The 12,335-nt window shown below is 40.5% G+C and overlaps 1 protein-coding gene and 1 long non-coding RNA gene across 6 annotated transcripts; one reads left to right on the top strand and one right to left on the bottom strand.

Annotated features, from left to right (window-relative positions):
- Positions 1-358: 358 nt before the first annotated feature.
- On the top strand, positions 359-4,753 carry LOC112167020 (ankyrin repeat-containing protein At5g02620). 5 transcript variants are annotated; one of them, XM_024303967.2, is made up of 6 exons: positions 359-482; positions 671-887; positions 2,495-2,962; positions 3,082-3,237; positions 3,321-3,772; positions 3,949-4,753. In XM_024303967.2, the coding sequence occupies exons 2-6, from the start codon at positions 713-715 to the stop codon at positions 4,561-4,563; spliced, it is 1,866 nt and encodes a 621-aa protein (XP_024159735.1). In that variant the 5' UTR covers positions 359-482; positions 671-712; the 3' UTR covers positions 4,564-4,753. The 5 variants fall into 5 exon arrangements, with proteins under 5 accessions (XP_024159735.1, XP_040375430.1, XP_024159736.1 ...); XM_040519496.1 differs by having other exon boundaries at positions 376-460; XM_024303968.2 differs by having other exon boundaries at positions 380-482; positions 708-887.
- Positions 4,754-11,211: 6,458 nt separating this feature from the next.
- On the bottom strand, positions 11,212-11,642 carry LOC121053097. The gene is made up of 3 exons (XR_005810761.1): positions 11,603-11,642; positions 11,358-11,476; positions 11,212-11,285 (listed from the first exon to the last, which is right to left on the bottom strand). It is a non-coding gene; the product is annotated as an uncharacterized LOC121053097 (long non-coding RNA).
- Between the last annotated feature and the right edge of the window lie 693 nt (positions 11,643-12,335).

Raw genomic sequence — 12,335 nt, 5'->3', positions numbered from 1 at the left:
AAACTAATTTTAGGGATCAACCTAAGACACGTATTTAATGGAATTTTTATTTTAATTTCGGAAAATCAAACCTTCTTCCATACTAAATTACAAAATCCACTTCAATTATTGGTGTTGACGACTGGTAAATTCATGGCCCAATTTGTACAACCCAGAGGGCTGTATGAAGAAAAGGAAGACCACAAGGAAGAAAGAAAACAAAATCAGTGAAGGAAACACGAGAGCAAGAGAGAAAAAAAAAAAATAACAAACTACGATCGGTACATAAGAGACACGTGTCTTTATCTGGTTCAAAGCTTAGGAAGCCCAGGACAATGAAGAGATTAGGAGAGGATCCGCATCCAGGCTACAGAACTAGCCAGCCACCCATATACGCATTAGAGAAGATATGTCCATATACTAATACTATACTGGGATTTTGGCCTATATATATCCCGCGTCAAGTTAATTCCCACACTAGGTACAAGTGAACTTTGGTCTCTGTAAGCATCAATAACTCTCTCTCTCTGTCTCTCCGTCTCTCTCTCTCCCTCCCTCCCTCCCTCCTCCTCCTCCTCCTCCGGTATTATCGCAATCTTGTAGTGGGAAACAAATGTTATAGCTAGGGCTTAATCAACCGAGTCTGCAGTCTAGTTATTATATTTCTTTTATTTTCCTTTATTCGTTTCAGGTGCATGCTTGTATCTTTACACAATTTGTTCAATCAGGAACCATGTCTATCCAACAAGAACAACATGTATCACCTTCCCGGATTCAATTAACCACAGCTAGCCGCAATTCAACGACTGGGACAGACAACCAATCCGCAGACATTGCCATCGACATTTCAGCAGATCATTCGGCTCAACCTAACAGACCTTCGTCTTATTTACTGGAACACAAAAACAGTAATTGCCATCTCTAATCTCTTCCAATTACGTTCATAGTGATATCCATCTACTGTACAATTAGTTTCCTAATTAGTACGTGGACGTATAAATATAATATTAAGTGGTAGATCGACCGGCTCCATGCACCACTGGTCTAGGCAGCGAGCTGGTCCATTGTATTGACGTTTGCAAAGTACTCCCATAAATAAATAAATAAATATATATATATATATATATATATATATCCAACCTCACACGTTAATTTTAGAGTGAGACCTCACTCTAGATAGGATCTACACACACACACACACACACACACACATGGGTTCTTGGTTGCGGACGTCCGTACCTAAGGATTAGGTACGGATTTCCATTTTTTCCCCTTTTCCGATCACACATTTAGATCTTAACCGTTCAGTTCTTATGTCCTAATGTATAGATCATCTATGCAAAATTTCAGCCAAATTAGTGATCGTTAAGGCATTCAAAACTGCAATTTACAACAATGAATACGATCGGTTCCGGTTCGACAGATTCGGAACCGTTTGTATTCATTGTTGTAAATTGCAGTTTTGAATGCCTTAACGATCACCAATTTGGCTGAAATTTTGCAGAGATGATCTATACATTAGGACCTAAAAACTGAATGGTTAAGATATATATATATATATATATATATATATTCTCAGGTGCGGACGTCTGTACCTAAGCAAAAGGTACGAATTTCCATTTTTTCCCCAGTTTCCGATCACACATTTATATATTAACCGTTCAGTGTTCTGGTCCTAATGTATAGATCATCTCTGCAAAATTTCAGCAAAATTGGTGATCGTTAAGGCATTCAAGACTGCAATTTACAACAATGAATACGAACGGTTCCGGTTCGATAGATTTGGAACCATTCGTATTCATTGTTGTTAATTGCAGTTTTGAATGCCTTAACGATCACCAATTTGGCTGAAATTTTGCAGAGATGATATATACATTAGGACCACAAAACTGAACGGTTAAGATGTAAATGTGTGATCAGAAACTGGGGAAAAAATGGAAATCCGTACCTTTTGCTTAGGTACGGACGTCTGCACCTGAGAATGTCTATATATATCAGTCCCTATCTAGAGCGAGGCCTCACTTTGAAATTAAAGTGCGAGGTTGGAGTTTAGGGTCACTTTTCGGTCGCATATACACATCTCGACCGTTCAGTTTTTAGGTACTAATATATATATATCATCTCTGCAAAATTTCAGCCAAATTGATGATATTTAAGGTATCTAACTCGCTTAAACCAATGGACAAACTGAATATGTCAAACTTGAACCGTACTAGTTTTAAAGCAGTTATCAATGCCTTAACGACTATCAATTTAGCTAAAATTTTGTATAGATGATCTATATATTAATATCTAAAAATGAACGGTTGAGATGTGGATATGCGATCGAAAAGTGACTCTAAACTCCAACCTCCCACTTTAATTTTAGAGCGAGGCCTCGCTCTGGATAAGATCTGTATATATATATATATATATATATATATATATATATATATATATATCTTTATATATATATATATGTATAGTCTCCATATAAGCAACTTAATTAGTCTCCATATGATTAAACCCCAAACAGGAGAAGAATCCCGTAAGACACGTGTTGCCCTCTATAAGTATGCACTAAAAGGCGATTGGGAAGCCGCTGAACCTATCTTGAAAGAGAATAGCAAACTTCTGCAAGCAAGCATATCTAGAGGATATGAAACAGTCCTTCACGTTGCAGCAGGAACAAGCCATATTCACTTTGTGGAGAAACTGGTCGGCATGATGAAAGTAGAAGACTTGGCACTGCAGGATGAAAATGGAAACACTGCCTTATGCATTGCCGCTGCGGCTGGATCTCTAGAAATTGTCAAGATTTTGATAGAAAAGAACGAGTCTTTGCTAACAATTAGAGGCGGTAAAGATATGGCGCCAGCCTACATGGCTGCTGTGTTAGGACAGTCCGAAATGGCATGGTACCTGTACCACGTAAGTAAAAAGATGCTGGAGGAAACCGACCAAGAAAACTTGTTATTTTCTTGCATCAACAATTGTTTGTACGGTAGGTATACTAAAGTTCATTCTTTTTATACATGCATTTGAACATTTATGGGTACAAAAAGGACTTGTAATTTTCAAAATATCAATTGCATTCTTAATTTCTGTGTGTAAAAATTACAGATTTGGCCTTTCAGTTGCTAGATGCTAATAAAGCATTAGCGAAGGCACGTACTAGCTCGCAGAAAAATAAAACGGCCTTGCATATCCTGGCTCGAAAACCTTCAGCATTTGGTGGCAGCCAAAGTCCACGAATGTGGACTAGACTCATTAACTCATGTGAGTGAATTCTTCAAAAATTAATATTTAGCTTCATTACTATTGACCACATTACTTATGTTCTTCAAACTTTTTATCGCAAGTCCTCCCAGGTTTCAAGTTCTCATACAAAAGAAAGTTGAGAGAAGCTGATGGAGCCCTTCAACTAGTCCACTGCCTCTGGGAAGAAGTCTTGAGAGATGATAACCATGATGACGTGATGGAGCTGATCAACTATCCTTCAAATTTATTATTTGACGCAGCAGAATTAGGAAATTATGAGTTTTTGGCAGCGCTTCTGAGCTCTTATCCTGAGTTAGTATGGGAAACTGATGAAAAAAATCGAACCATAATCCATGTCGCAGTTCTGCATCGTCATGCGAGTATTTTCAATCTAGTGCATGAAATAGGCTCAATCAAAGATGTCATCGTGACATATGTAGATAAGGAGGGTAACAACATTGTGCATATGGCTGCAAACTTAGCACCTCAAAATCAATTGAATCTTGTGTCAGGCGTAGCTCTTCAAATGCATCGAGAGTTGGTATGGTTTGAGGTACTTCTCATGCTTGATGTTTTAATAATGATCATCTAGGTAAAACCGAGGTAATAAGTGCATATATGCCATATTCAAGTACACTAAGAAAACTCTACTAACTCGATCATTTCATATATATTTTCCTTTTCCTTCCTTGGTTAATTACTATTCTTTATATATCTATGATTTGGTAGGAAGTCAAAAAGATCGTCCAACCACAATACATTGAGATGGAAAACGACGAAGGAAAAACACCTCAAGAATTATTTACTAAAGAGCATACGGCGTTAATGCGTCAAGGAGAAAAATGGATGAAGGACACTGCAACTTCATGCATGCTCGTTGCGACTATTATCGCAACCGTTGTGTTCTCAGCTGCATTTAGCATACCGGGTGGCTCTGATGATCATACTGGAAAGCCAAATCTTTTGAAACAGAAAGCCTTTCTAGACTTTACCATAGCTGACGAAGTAGCACTCTTTTCGTCTTCAACTGCAATGTTGATGTTCTTGTTCATCCTTACCTCGCGCTATGCAGAAAATGATTTCCGCAAGTCCTTACCCTTGAAGTTGATGGTAGGACTCACATGCCTCTTCATATCTATAGCGTCGATGATGATGGCTTTCAGCACCGCCTTCTATCTATCTTGTCAATACGAATCAAGATGGATTTCAAATTTTACATTTTTATTTGCATTTGTCCCAGTTGCTTTGTTTGCATTTATGCAATTCCCTCTTGTGTCCGACATGTCCTCGTCTATATTTTGCTCAAGTCTACTATTTCAGCCGTGGAAACACATGCTCTACTAAAAGTTGAGCTGAATGCTGTACAACAATTTGGTCGCTATTAGCAGCTACAATAATGATGTACATATATGTATTCTAGCTAGCATATGGAGTTGTAATTAGATTGATCATCGTATTTTGTGCTATGAATGCATAAATGGATGACATGTTGTACAAAATTAAATGCAATCTTTGTGACAAAAACAAAATTCTAGTGTCCACCAAGGAGCTTGTTTGAGCCCAAAAGTATTTTTGGCAAGATCCCTTAAAGGATTTAGCACAGCGGGCCGATACCTGCGGCCCAAAAATAAGCCTACTTGGGTTTGGGTTACAGCTTCGCCCATTCCGTGATCCATAAGGAAAACGAACCCTTATTGGAATCAAGTAGCGGAGATTGAATATGAAACTTCAATCAATAATCCTTCTATGGCAACGAACAGTCGAAGCCCTAGGTATAAATACCAGGTTTCAAAGGACGAATTAAACACAACTCTCAAATCAACTAATCATATAGATTATCAAAGCCTCTCAGGAGCAAACTTACCTGCAACCCAGTTGCAACCCAGCGAAGCAAGGGTAACGCCCTCGCAACCCAGCGAAGCTAAAGTCACGCTTTAGCAAAACCCGTGCTTTCTCCAAACTTCCTAGTGATTGCTCTGCTCAACCTGCAATATTGAGTATCGATTCAGTGTTGCGAAGAGATTACAACCAAAGCCCTTATCCGTAAGGCAAGAAGTCCTTTTCCGAAAGGCATAGAAAAGAACCTGGTGACGAGGTTGGTGCTCTCCTCGTCCACGGCGTTTGATCAAGAAGTCAGGTCAAGGGATTCTCCGACGACTGCACCCCACGGTGCTGGCACGCCTGCGCACACGCTCAAAAGATACAGTTTGCACCTATACTGGTTTTGGAGCCAAACATTTTGGCATGCCCAGTGGGACCTATTTGACACTTTGGTACTTCTATTAAGTTTTCTACAAGTTTCCATTTTGTTTTTTGTGCCCCTCAAAATGTCATTCATAACTGACTGGAAGGTAGATGGTTTCTTTGTGATCGCAACCATTGGGAAATCAAGCGCAAACCCTTGCCAAAAGGTTTACGTTAACTACCCAAACCACAAGACCTCCAGTTACAAACCGCACTCTCGTGCCGACTGTCATGGTCTTTTCGAAGAACAGGTAACACAGAAGTTCTCACTCATCCCACCATCATCAGACATGTCAACAGAACAGGGTGGACCTCCACAGCCCTCTACTGAGGGCAAAAAAATCCTCCTGTCTAGCCTAATGAGGCTAGCGGTGCGGCCAACACTGCCCAAGTGGTCGTGAGTGAGGGGACAATTGATTCCTTTGTGCCCATTATCGCCCCGGCGAATGCGAGCATTGAGGAGCGGCTCGCCATCTTTCAGCAGAATAATGCTGCATATAATGAGAGGATGGAAATGGCCCTCGCGGAAGAGCGCCGAAGGCTTGATGAGGTTTCGATCTCACAGCGAAATCTTGAAGCAAGTTCGCGACAAACGTAGGGACAGTGGCAAGATACATACAAGAAAAGCCAGGAAAACCACAAAGAGCTTATGGATATGATGACCGGTCAGGCCGCTCAGAGCAAGTACATCTCTGCTGACATCGCGAACCAAGCCAAGCATACTGCGTCAGAATTGGCAGTGCTTCGCAACGAAGGATCCAATCTTGCGACCCAAGTCGCCATGCAGAGAGCTGAAATAGACCAGGCTAAGGACGTGCTGAATAAAGCTTTGGGGGATCCTAACGCCATTCTTGGCTCACTTGGACAACCTTCAGGTACTGGCAAATACATACCTCCTAATGCTCGGGAGAAGAATAGCCGCAATACCATTACACCAGCTGCAGCCGCCTCTGCCTCAACAACAAAAAACAAGGACAAAGCCCTGGTAATTGGTGGTAACAAGGCTACTCCAACGCCCTCGCAAAAGAGTAAGACTTTGAAGACCAATGAAGGCACTCTTGCTGATCCTGTCGCCTTTACTCAATAAGACAGTGATGGGGCAGAGAATGTCTATGAAGAACTTCCAGGGAATTATTATGGTATTGACCAGGCTGGCACTCCAATCAAAATAACAGACTTGGTAAAGGATGTGGCCGTACCAGCGATGACACTGCAGCCATCCACTATTCTCCGGAAAATTCGCCTGGGGGAAGGTACAGTAGCCACTAGCCAAGCTACAACTCTGCAGAATGCTCGCCAGAACGTGGCGATACCTCCTCCTGGTCCGGGCTATGTGAGACATGAAAAGGTTGAGGAGATGATGATTAGACTGGAAAATCCGAGAGCCCACCTAGATGGGGTTTATGAGGGACCTTTCCCGCCGCATATAATGCTCGTGCCTTTTCCCAGAAGCTACAAAAATGTTATATTTTCTACCTTTTCAGGAGAAGATACTGAGGACGAGGCAACCCATCTGGCCAGGTTTAAAGTGTAGTGCGGCCAATATCAGAATGATGACATCCTCAAGTGCAGGATCTTTGGCACTTCTCTATCTGGCGCGACTTTTAGATGGTTTTCTAAACTACGGCCAGGGTCAGTGGTTGATTGGCCAGCCATGGAAAAACTCTTTCAAGAGACCTTTGGAGCTATTGAGCCTGAGGTTGACTTGGCCTCTCTCACCAGATGGCCCAACAGCCCTCGAGTTTGCTGTTTCTTATCTCCAACGTTTCCAGATCTAAAAGGCTAAATTAAGCATGATATTACCTGAACGAGAGTTGGTTAAATTGGCAATCAAAGGATTGGAGCCACGCCAGCGAAAGAAGCAACATGGCAGCATGATCCAGTCTATGGGAGAGCTTATCACAGAAGTAGGAAGCTTTGAGCATCTCCTCAGAGAGACTGATGCTAGGAAGAATGCGTCCAAAGGGATATATGTACCAGGAAAGCATCGTACAGTGGCCGCTTTTCACTTCCAGCCAACTTCCTACGATCCATACTACCATCATCAAGGGGAAGAAGTTTGCCAGGAAGAAGATGATGAAGAGGAGAATGATGTCTCCGCATTTGAACTAACAGGGAGGAAGCGCTCAGCCCTCAAGCAATTGAAGATATCTAAGGAACCTGTCAAACTCAAGTCTGTGGCCTTCACCAAACCTGAGTTCGCGACGTATACATATGATGCCAATAAGGCACATGAGATTTTAGATGAGATGATCGCCGCAAAGATGGTGAAGACAGACTTCGGACCTTTTCCTCCTCCAGATCAGCTGAAAGGAAAGAAATACTGCAAATTCCATAATTTGTGGAACCATAACACGGCTGACTGTGTGAAGCTAAAGGACCAAATTCAGGTATGGCTCAATAATGGTAGTTTGCAGGTGGAAGCTCTGATGACCGCGGCAGTACTAGTAGACCTGAACCCTTTCCTGGACACCGAGATCAACATGGTTGATGTGAACTGGACCAAGAAGAACCAGAGAAAGCCAACCTTGGATCTGACTACAAAGGGCCGAAAAGAGAGAACAGAAGGGGACGAGACCCCTGCAAAGGAGAAAGCTAAACCGGTCAGCGAAGTCTTACTAGTGGTTCTTTGCTCGCGATGCAAGGAAGAATGTGGCATCCAAGTGTCGCAAGAAGAAGTCGAGCAGACATTTCGTTTCTACTCTTTTCCCCCAATCAAGTGGGCCTCACCGTTGCGAAACTATCAACCGTCGAGTCCAAGAGCAAGAGACAAGATAGAGTCACGGTCATCCCCAAGGGACTCCAACTTGTTCAAGAAACTGAAAGCAGCTGCAGCAGAACAGAAGCAAGATGACAGGGCTAGGAATGAGCACAAAGATGTCTTGACCAAACCGTACATTGCACCTTCTTCAACGTCTTCCATCAAGGAAGGAAATGGTATACCAGAGAGAAAGGGAAAGTGGTGGAGACTAGCCCTTCCAAGAAAAGGAAGCTGCATCTAAGGTTCGGAGAGGCCAAGCGAACACTAGAAGCTCTCGATCAGGGCCTGATCAAACCTTTGCAACTGGTCAAATCACCTGAGCAATATCAGAGGGAGATGGAGGCACTAGCCGCTAAGCCATTAGTGGCTCCCAGCAATTTTCAGAAGCAAGCACGCTCAGAGTCAGGGGCTTCTAAGCCTAATATTTTCTGCAGGATCACAAAAGAAACAGCACCTCCGCCAGCCAGGAAGGAAAGCATGCCCACTAGGCGGCCCCATGTCAAGCGCAGGTTGTTCTGCGAGGAGCCAGAAACCAAATCCTCAGTTTTTGGTAGACTAGGGGGGCAAGGACAACACTGTTGATGATGTTTTACAGTGGAGACCTAAAAAGGTTCAAAGTTTGGTGGTCGCGCCCCCAAAGGTGAACCCAACGGAGGAACACAGATTTGACTCACCAAAGTAGATTGCCACGACTCAAGAGCACAAGCAGTTCCAGATAAAAGGCCTCATAGAAGCGTCGTTAGTTGCTTCGTTGGTCAAACAATTCAACACTGACATACCAGTTGATGAGCCCAAACTCAACTTGGACGAGGAGATGGACGAGACAGAAGTGCTAGATACTTCCTGCAACATGGTTTATGTCCTTCCCGCAAGGTATGCACCACTGGTCGCCGCAGAGGAGTGTGTGGAAGCTGAAGGAGGCAGTGAACAACCTTTGCAGATTACATCAGCAGCCGCGACACCTGTGGAAGAGACTGTCACTAGGCCAAAAAAGCTAACAGACAACGGACCAAATTCGTTGTGTGATTTGGACGATCTCCGTTATATATCGGAGCGTTGTGTGATGAAAAATGGCACAACGGTGGAAACCCGTTGTGTGAAACACAAACAGTCAACACTTATTTGTTAAAAGTGTTGTGCTTTCACTTGGCAGATGGCAGCCACAATTGCCGCGCAGTCATGCTGTGCGTGGCATGTGCATCCTTCAGACAACAGAACTTGTTCCAAAGCTGTTGTTGGAAAGCCTAGTCAGACAACAATTTTTTTAATTTCACCGTCGTTTGATATACCATCATACTTCAGTTGTGCAATATGATTGTTGTGTGAATTGGTTTTGGACAATAGAGTTTAGTTTTTACCATTGTGTGATTGTAATGAATGCATTGTGTGAATGGCCTAATTTTGTGTATTCAAACAATGTTGAATTGCCGCACTATAAAACTGTTGTACAATCATTTTCATTTTCTATATTTTGTGCACAATAATGCTCCATTTTACCTAATGAACGCAATCAATTGGAAAGAAAACACATTACAAACCATCAAATGAGTAATCCAACCCATTCTATATACATCAAATGTTAAAAGGGAGCATTTCTCAATCATCCAAGCCAACATTAAAAGAAAAAAAGTATTCTAATACATGCCCATCTACTTGGGATATCCAAAACTGATACAAATTATTCCAAAACTAGAGTGTCATGCCATTATCAATATTAGTAAACCATCAGAAATTAATATGATTATAGACAAAAATAGGAGCAGCTGCTGCATGTGAATATTATACGCCAGCAGAAGCAGAAAATGGTGCGTCCGTAGGATCAATATTTTCCCTATCTTTTGCAGAATCCAGAATGAGTCTGTCCTTCTTACCAGCTTAAGGATCTCAGTTATCTACAAAAGCTAGAGGATAGGCTAGATTAATATAGAACTTTAATCTTTACATGTACACACAATTGGGACTTTCAAAGTGATACTACTATGTTAGTTAAGTCCACAACCTATGTTATTAGTTGAAGCAAAAGAAAAGGTTTGATTAATACAAAGCTTTAAGTTGTACATGTATACACACAATTGGGACTTTGATAGTGATAGTACTATGTTAACATAGCATATGCTATCTGTGAAAGAAAAAGAAAAGATTGGATTAATAGTTTAATACAGAGTTGTAAAATCAATTCCAGTTAGTTGTGTATTTCAACTTCCAGGTTTCTTTCAAAACAAGCATAAATAGATCGTCAAGGTCTCAAGTGTTTTCCCAAAGTCACAACATCAGTCAATAAAAACAAATGAGAAAACCCAGAAATAATGAAAGGCTCACTGAATCGAACAAAAAAAGTATAAGTTATTGAAATTGATTAGCAGCTGATCAGATTCAAAATTGAAAAGCATCATAGATCCAGAAAAATTACCATGCAACAAATGTTTTCACTCTTTATCAACTACAATTAAGTTTCTTCTCACCAGCTCCAAGCTCTCAGCTACCTGCAAAAGCAAGAGCATGTCTAAGGTATAGCACCAAGCAAGAGAAAAGAGGTAGCATTCGGCACTTCTATTAAAAAGAGCATGAAAGGTACGCTCATATTATCAATTGAGAAGAGAGAAATATAACTCTTTTTTTTTAGGAATCTAGAATTTCAAATACATAGATTTAAAATATGAAAACATAAAATCAAAGGGGAAATCAAAATACAAGCCTAGGAAATAAATTCATATTGGAAACAAATTCGTATGTGTGTGTGTGTGTGTGTGTGTGTGTGTGAGAGAGAGAGAGAGAGAGAGAGAGAGAGAGAGAGAGAATTTTGTTATTACCGAGAAGCAAAATCAAGGAGCTCATCCTGCAAATTCTTAAGCTCCTCCATATCCTCTAATCTCCACTGTTCCAACGCAAGTCTGCCCTCTTCAAAAAGTCAATAAGAGATATAGCATCAAATAACTAAATAGAAAGTTGGTATACAACCTAAGTTAACTTTTAATTCTTATACAATCACCTTGGGGAGAACACGCAGTCCAGAACATGGAGCATCCAGCAGAACTTTATCACACTTCATAGTATTATTGTCCTGGAAAAAAGATAAGGACAATAAGAAATTTCATGTCCCAAAGATCAATGTTGTATAGAGGTGATAACTTACAGTATAACTACGCATATCAGCATGGATAGTGGTGATGACACCATCTACTTGGTGCAACTTAGCCATTTCTTTGAGGATTCTCAACCGCCCTTCATTTATGTCAATTGCATATACCATACCTCAAACCTAAAGATAGTAAAAGAAGATTAGAAAGTAAGATCCAATTCATAATACAAGAATAAGAATTCCAAAATTCTTCCTCAGTGGGTTGATATAGAAAACTAATAATTTAGATCATGAATTACCTTGGCCACTCAAAAGTGACGCAATGTAAAGAGTCTTTCCTCCAGAAGCAGCACAACAATCAATAATGCTTTCACCCTGTGGAGGATCTACAACAGAAACTACCAGACCTGTAATGAGATTGCAATATACAGTTTAAGAAAATAGCCATATAAAAAGTCCACCAATAATAACTTAAAAACTAGAATATACTCTGAGCAAGCCAAAAGAAACCAAGAAAAAGATCAGATAATTAGATCTTAGGCCTCATATTTGAAGCAACAAATTGAAGTAGATTGTCAAAATTAAAAGATGTTTGATATTAATTACCTTCCTTCTATGTCTTAGGAAATTTCTCCAGCTGAAAGTGTGCTTCCTAGTCCAGCGGATCATTCCCAGGTCAAACATAAGCATCTTTGACAGCCAAATAGCTATTCACCAATGTCTTAATCTCATATATATGTGCATATATGTGGTTCAGTCCCAATCAATTCGTAAAACGCTATAACAAGTTTAAAACACTATAATAAGTTTGCAACTAAGTTAAGTTCACATAAAAGTTGACATAAAACTATCATTGAAAATATACATCTTAGATAATTATATTCATTAACAGATAAACAAGAGATTAAAATGACAGAACAGATTAAAATGATAGAACAAAGAAATTAATTTTACCAAATGACAATGCAGATATCAAAAGTTGACAATAATAACTGTTAAGAATGAACAAGTTCAACAGAAGTACCAATCTAG

Source organism: Rosa chinensis, chromosome 5 (assembly GCF_002994745.2).
Source record: "Rosa chinensis cultivar Old Blush chromosome 5, RchiOBHm-V2, whole genome shotgun sequence".
NCBI classification, from domain to species: domain Eukaryota; kingdom Viridiplantae; phylum Streptophyta; class Magnoliopsida; order Rosales; family Rosaceae; genus Rosa; species Rosa chinensis.
The sequence above is the reverse complement of the archived record's forward strand: the minus strand, read 5'-3'. Positions and strand labels throughout refer to the sequence as shown.

What these genes read in the sequence shown, in the direction of transcription:
- LOC112167020 (XM_024303967.2), top strand. Translation starts at nt 713, where the DNA reads ATGTCTATCCAACAAGAACAACATGTATCACCTTCCCGGATTCAATTA. An exon ending in TTTACTGGAACACAAAAACA is followed by an intron (nt 888 to 2,494) that starts GTAATTGCCATC and finishes AACCCCAAACAG; the next exon opens with GAGAAGAATCCCGTAAGACA. An exon ending in CATCAACAATTGTTTGTACG is followed by an intron (nt 2,963 to 3,081) that starts GTAGGTATACTA and finishes TAAAAATTACAG; the next exon opens with ATTTGGCCTTTCAGTTGCTA.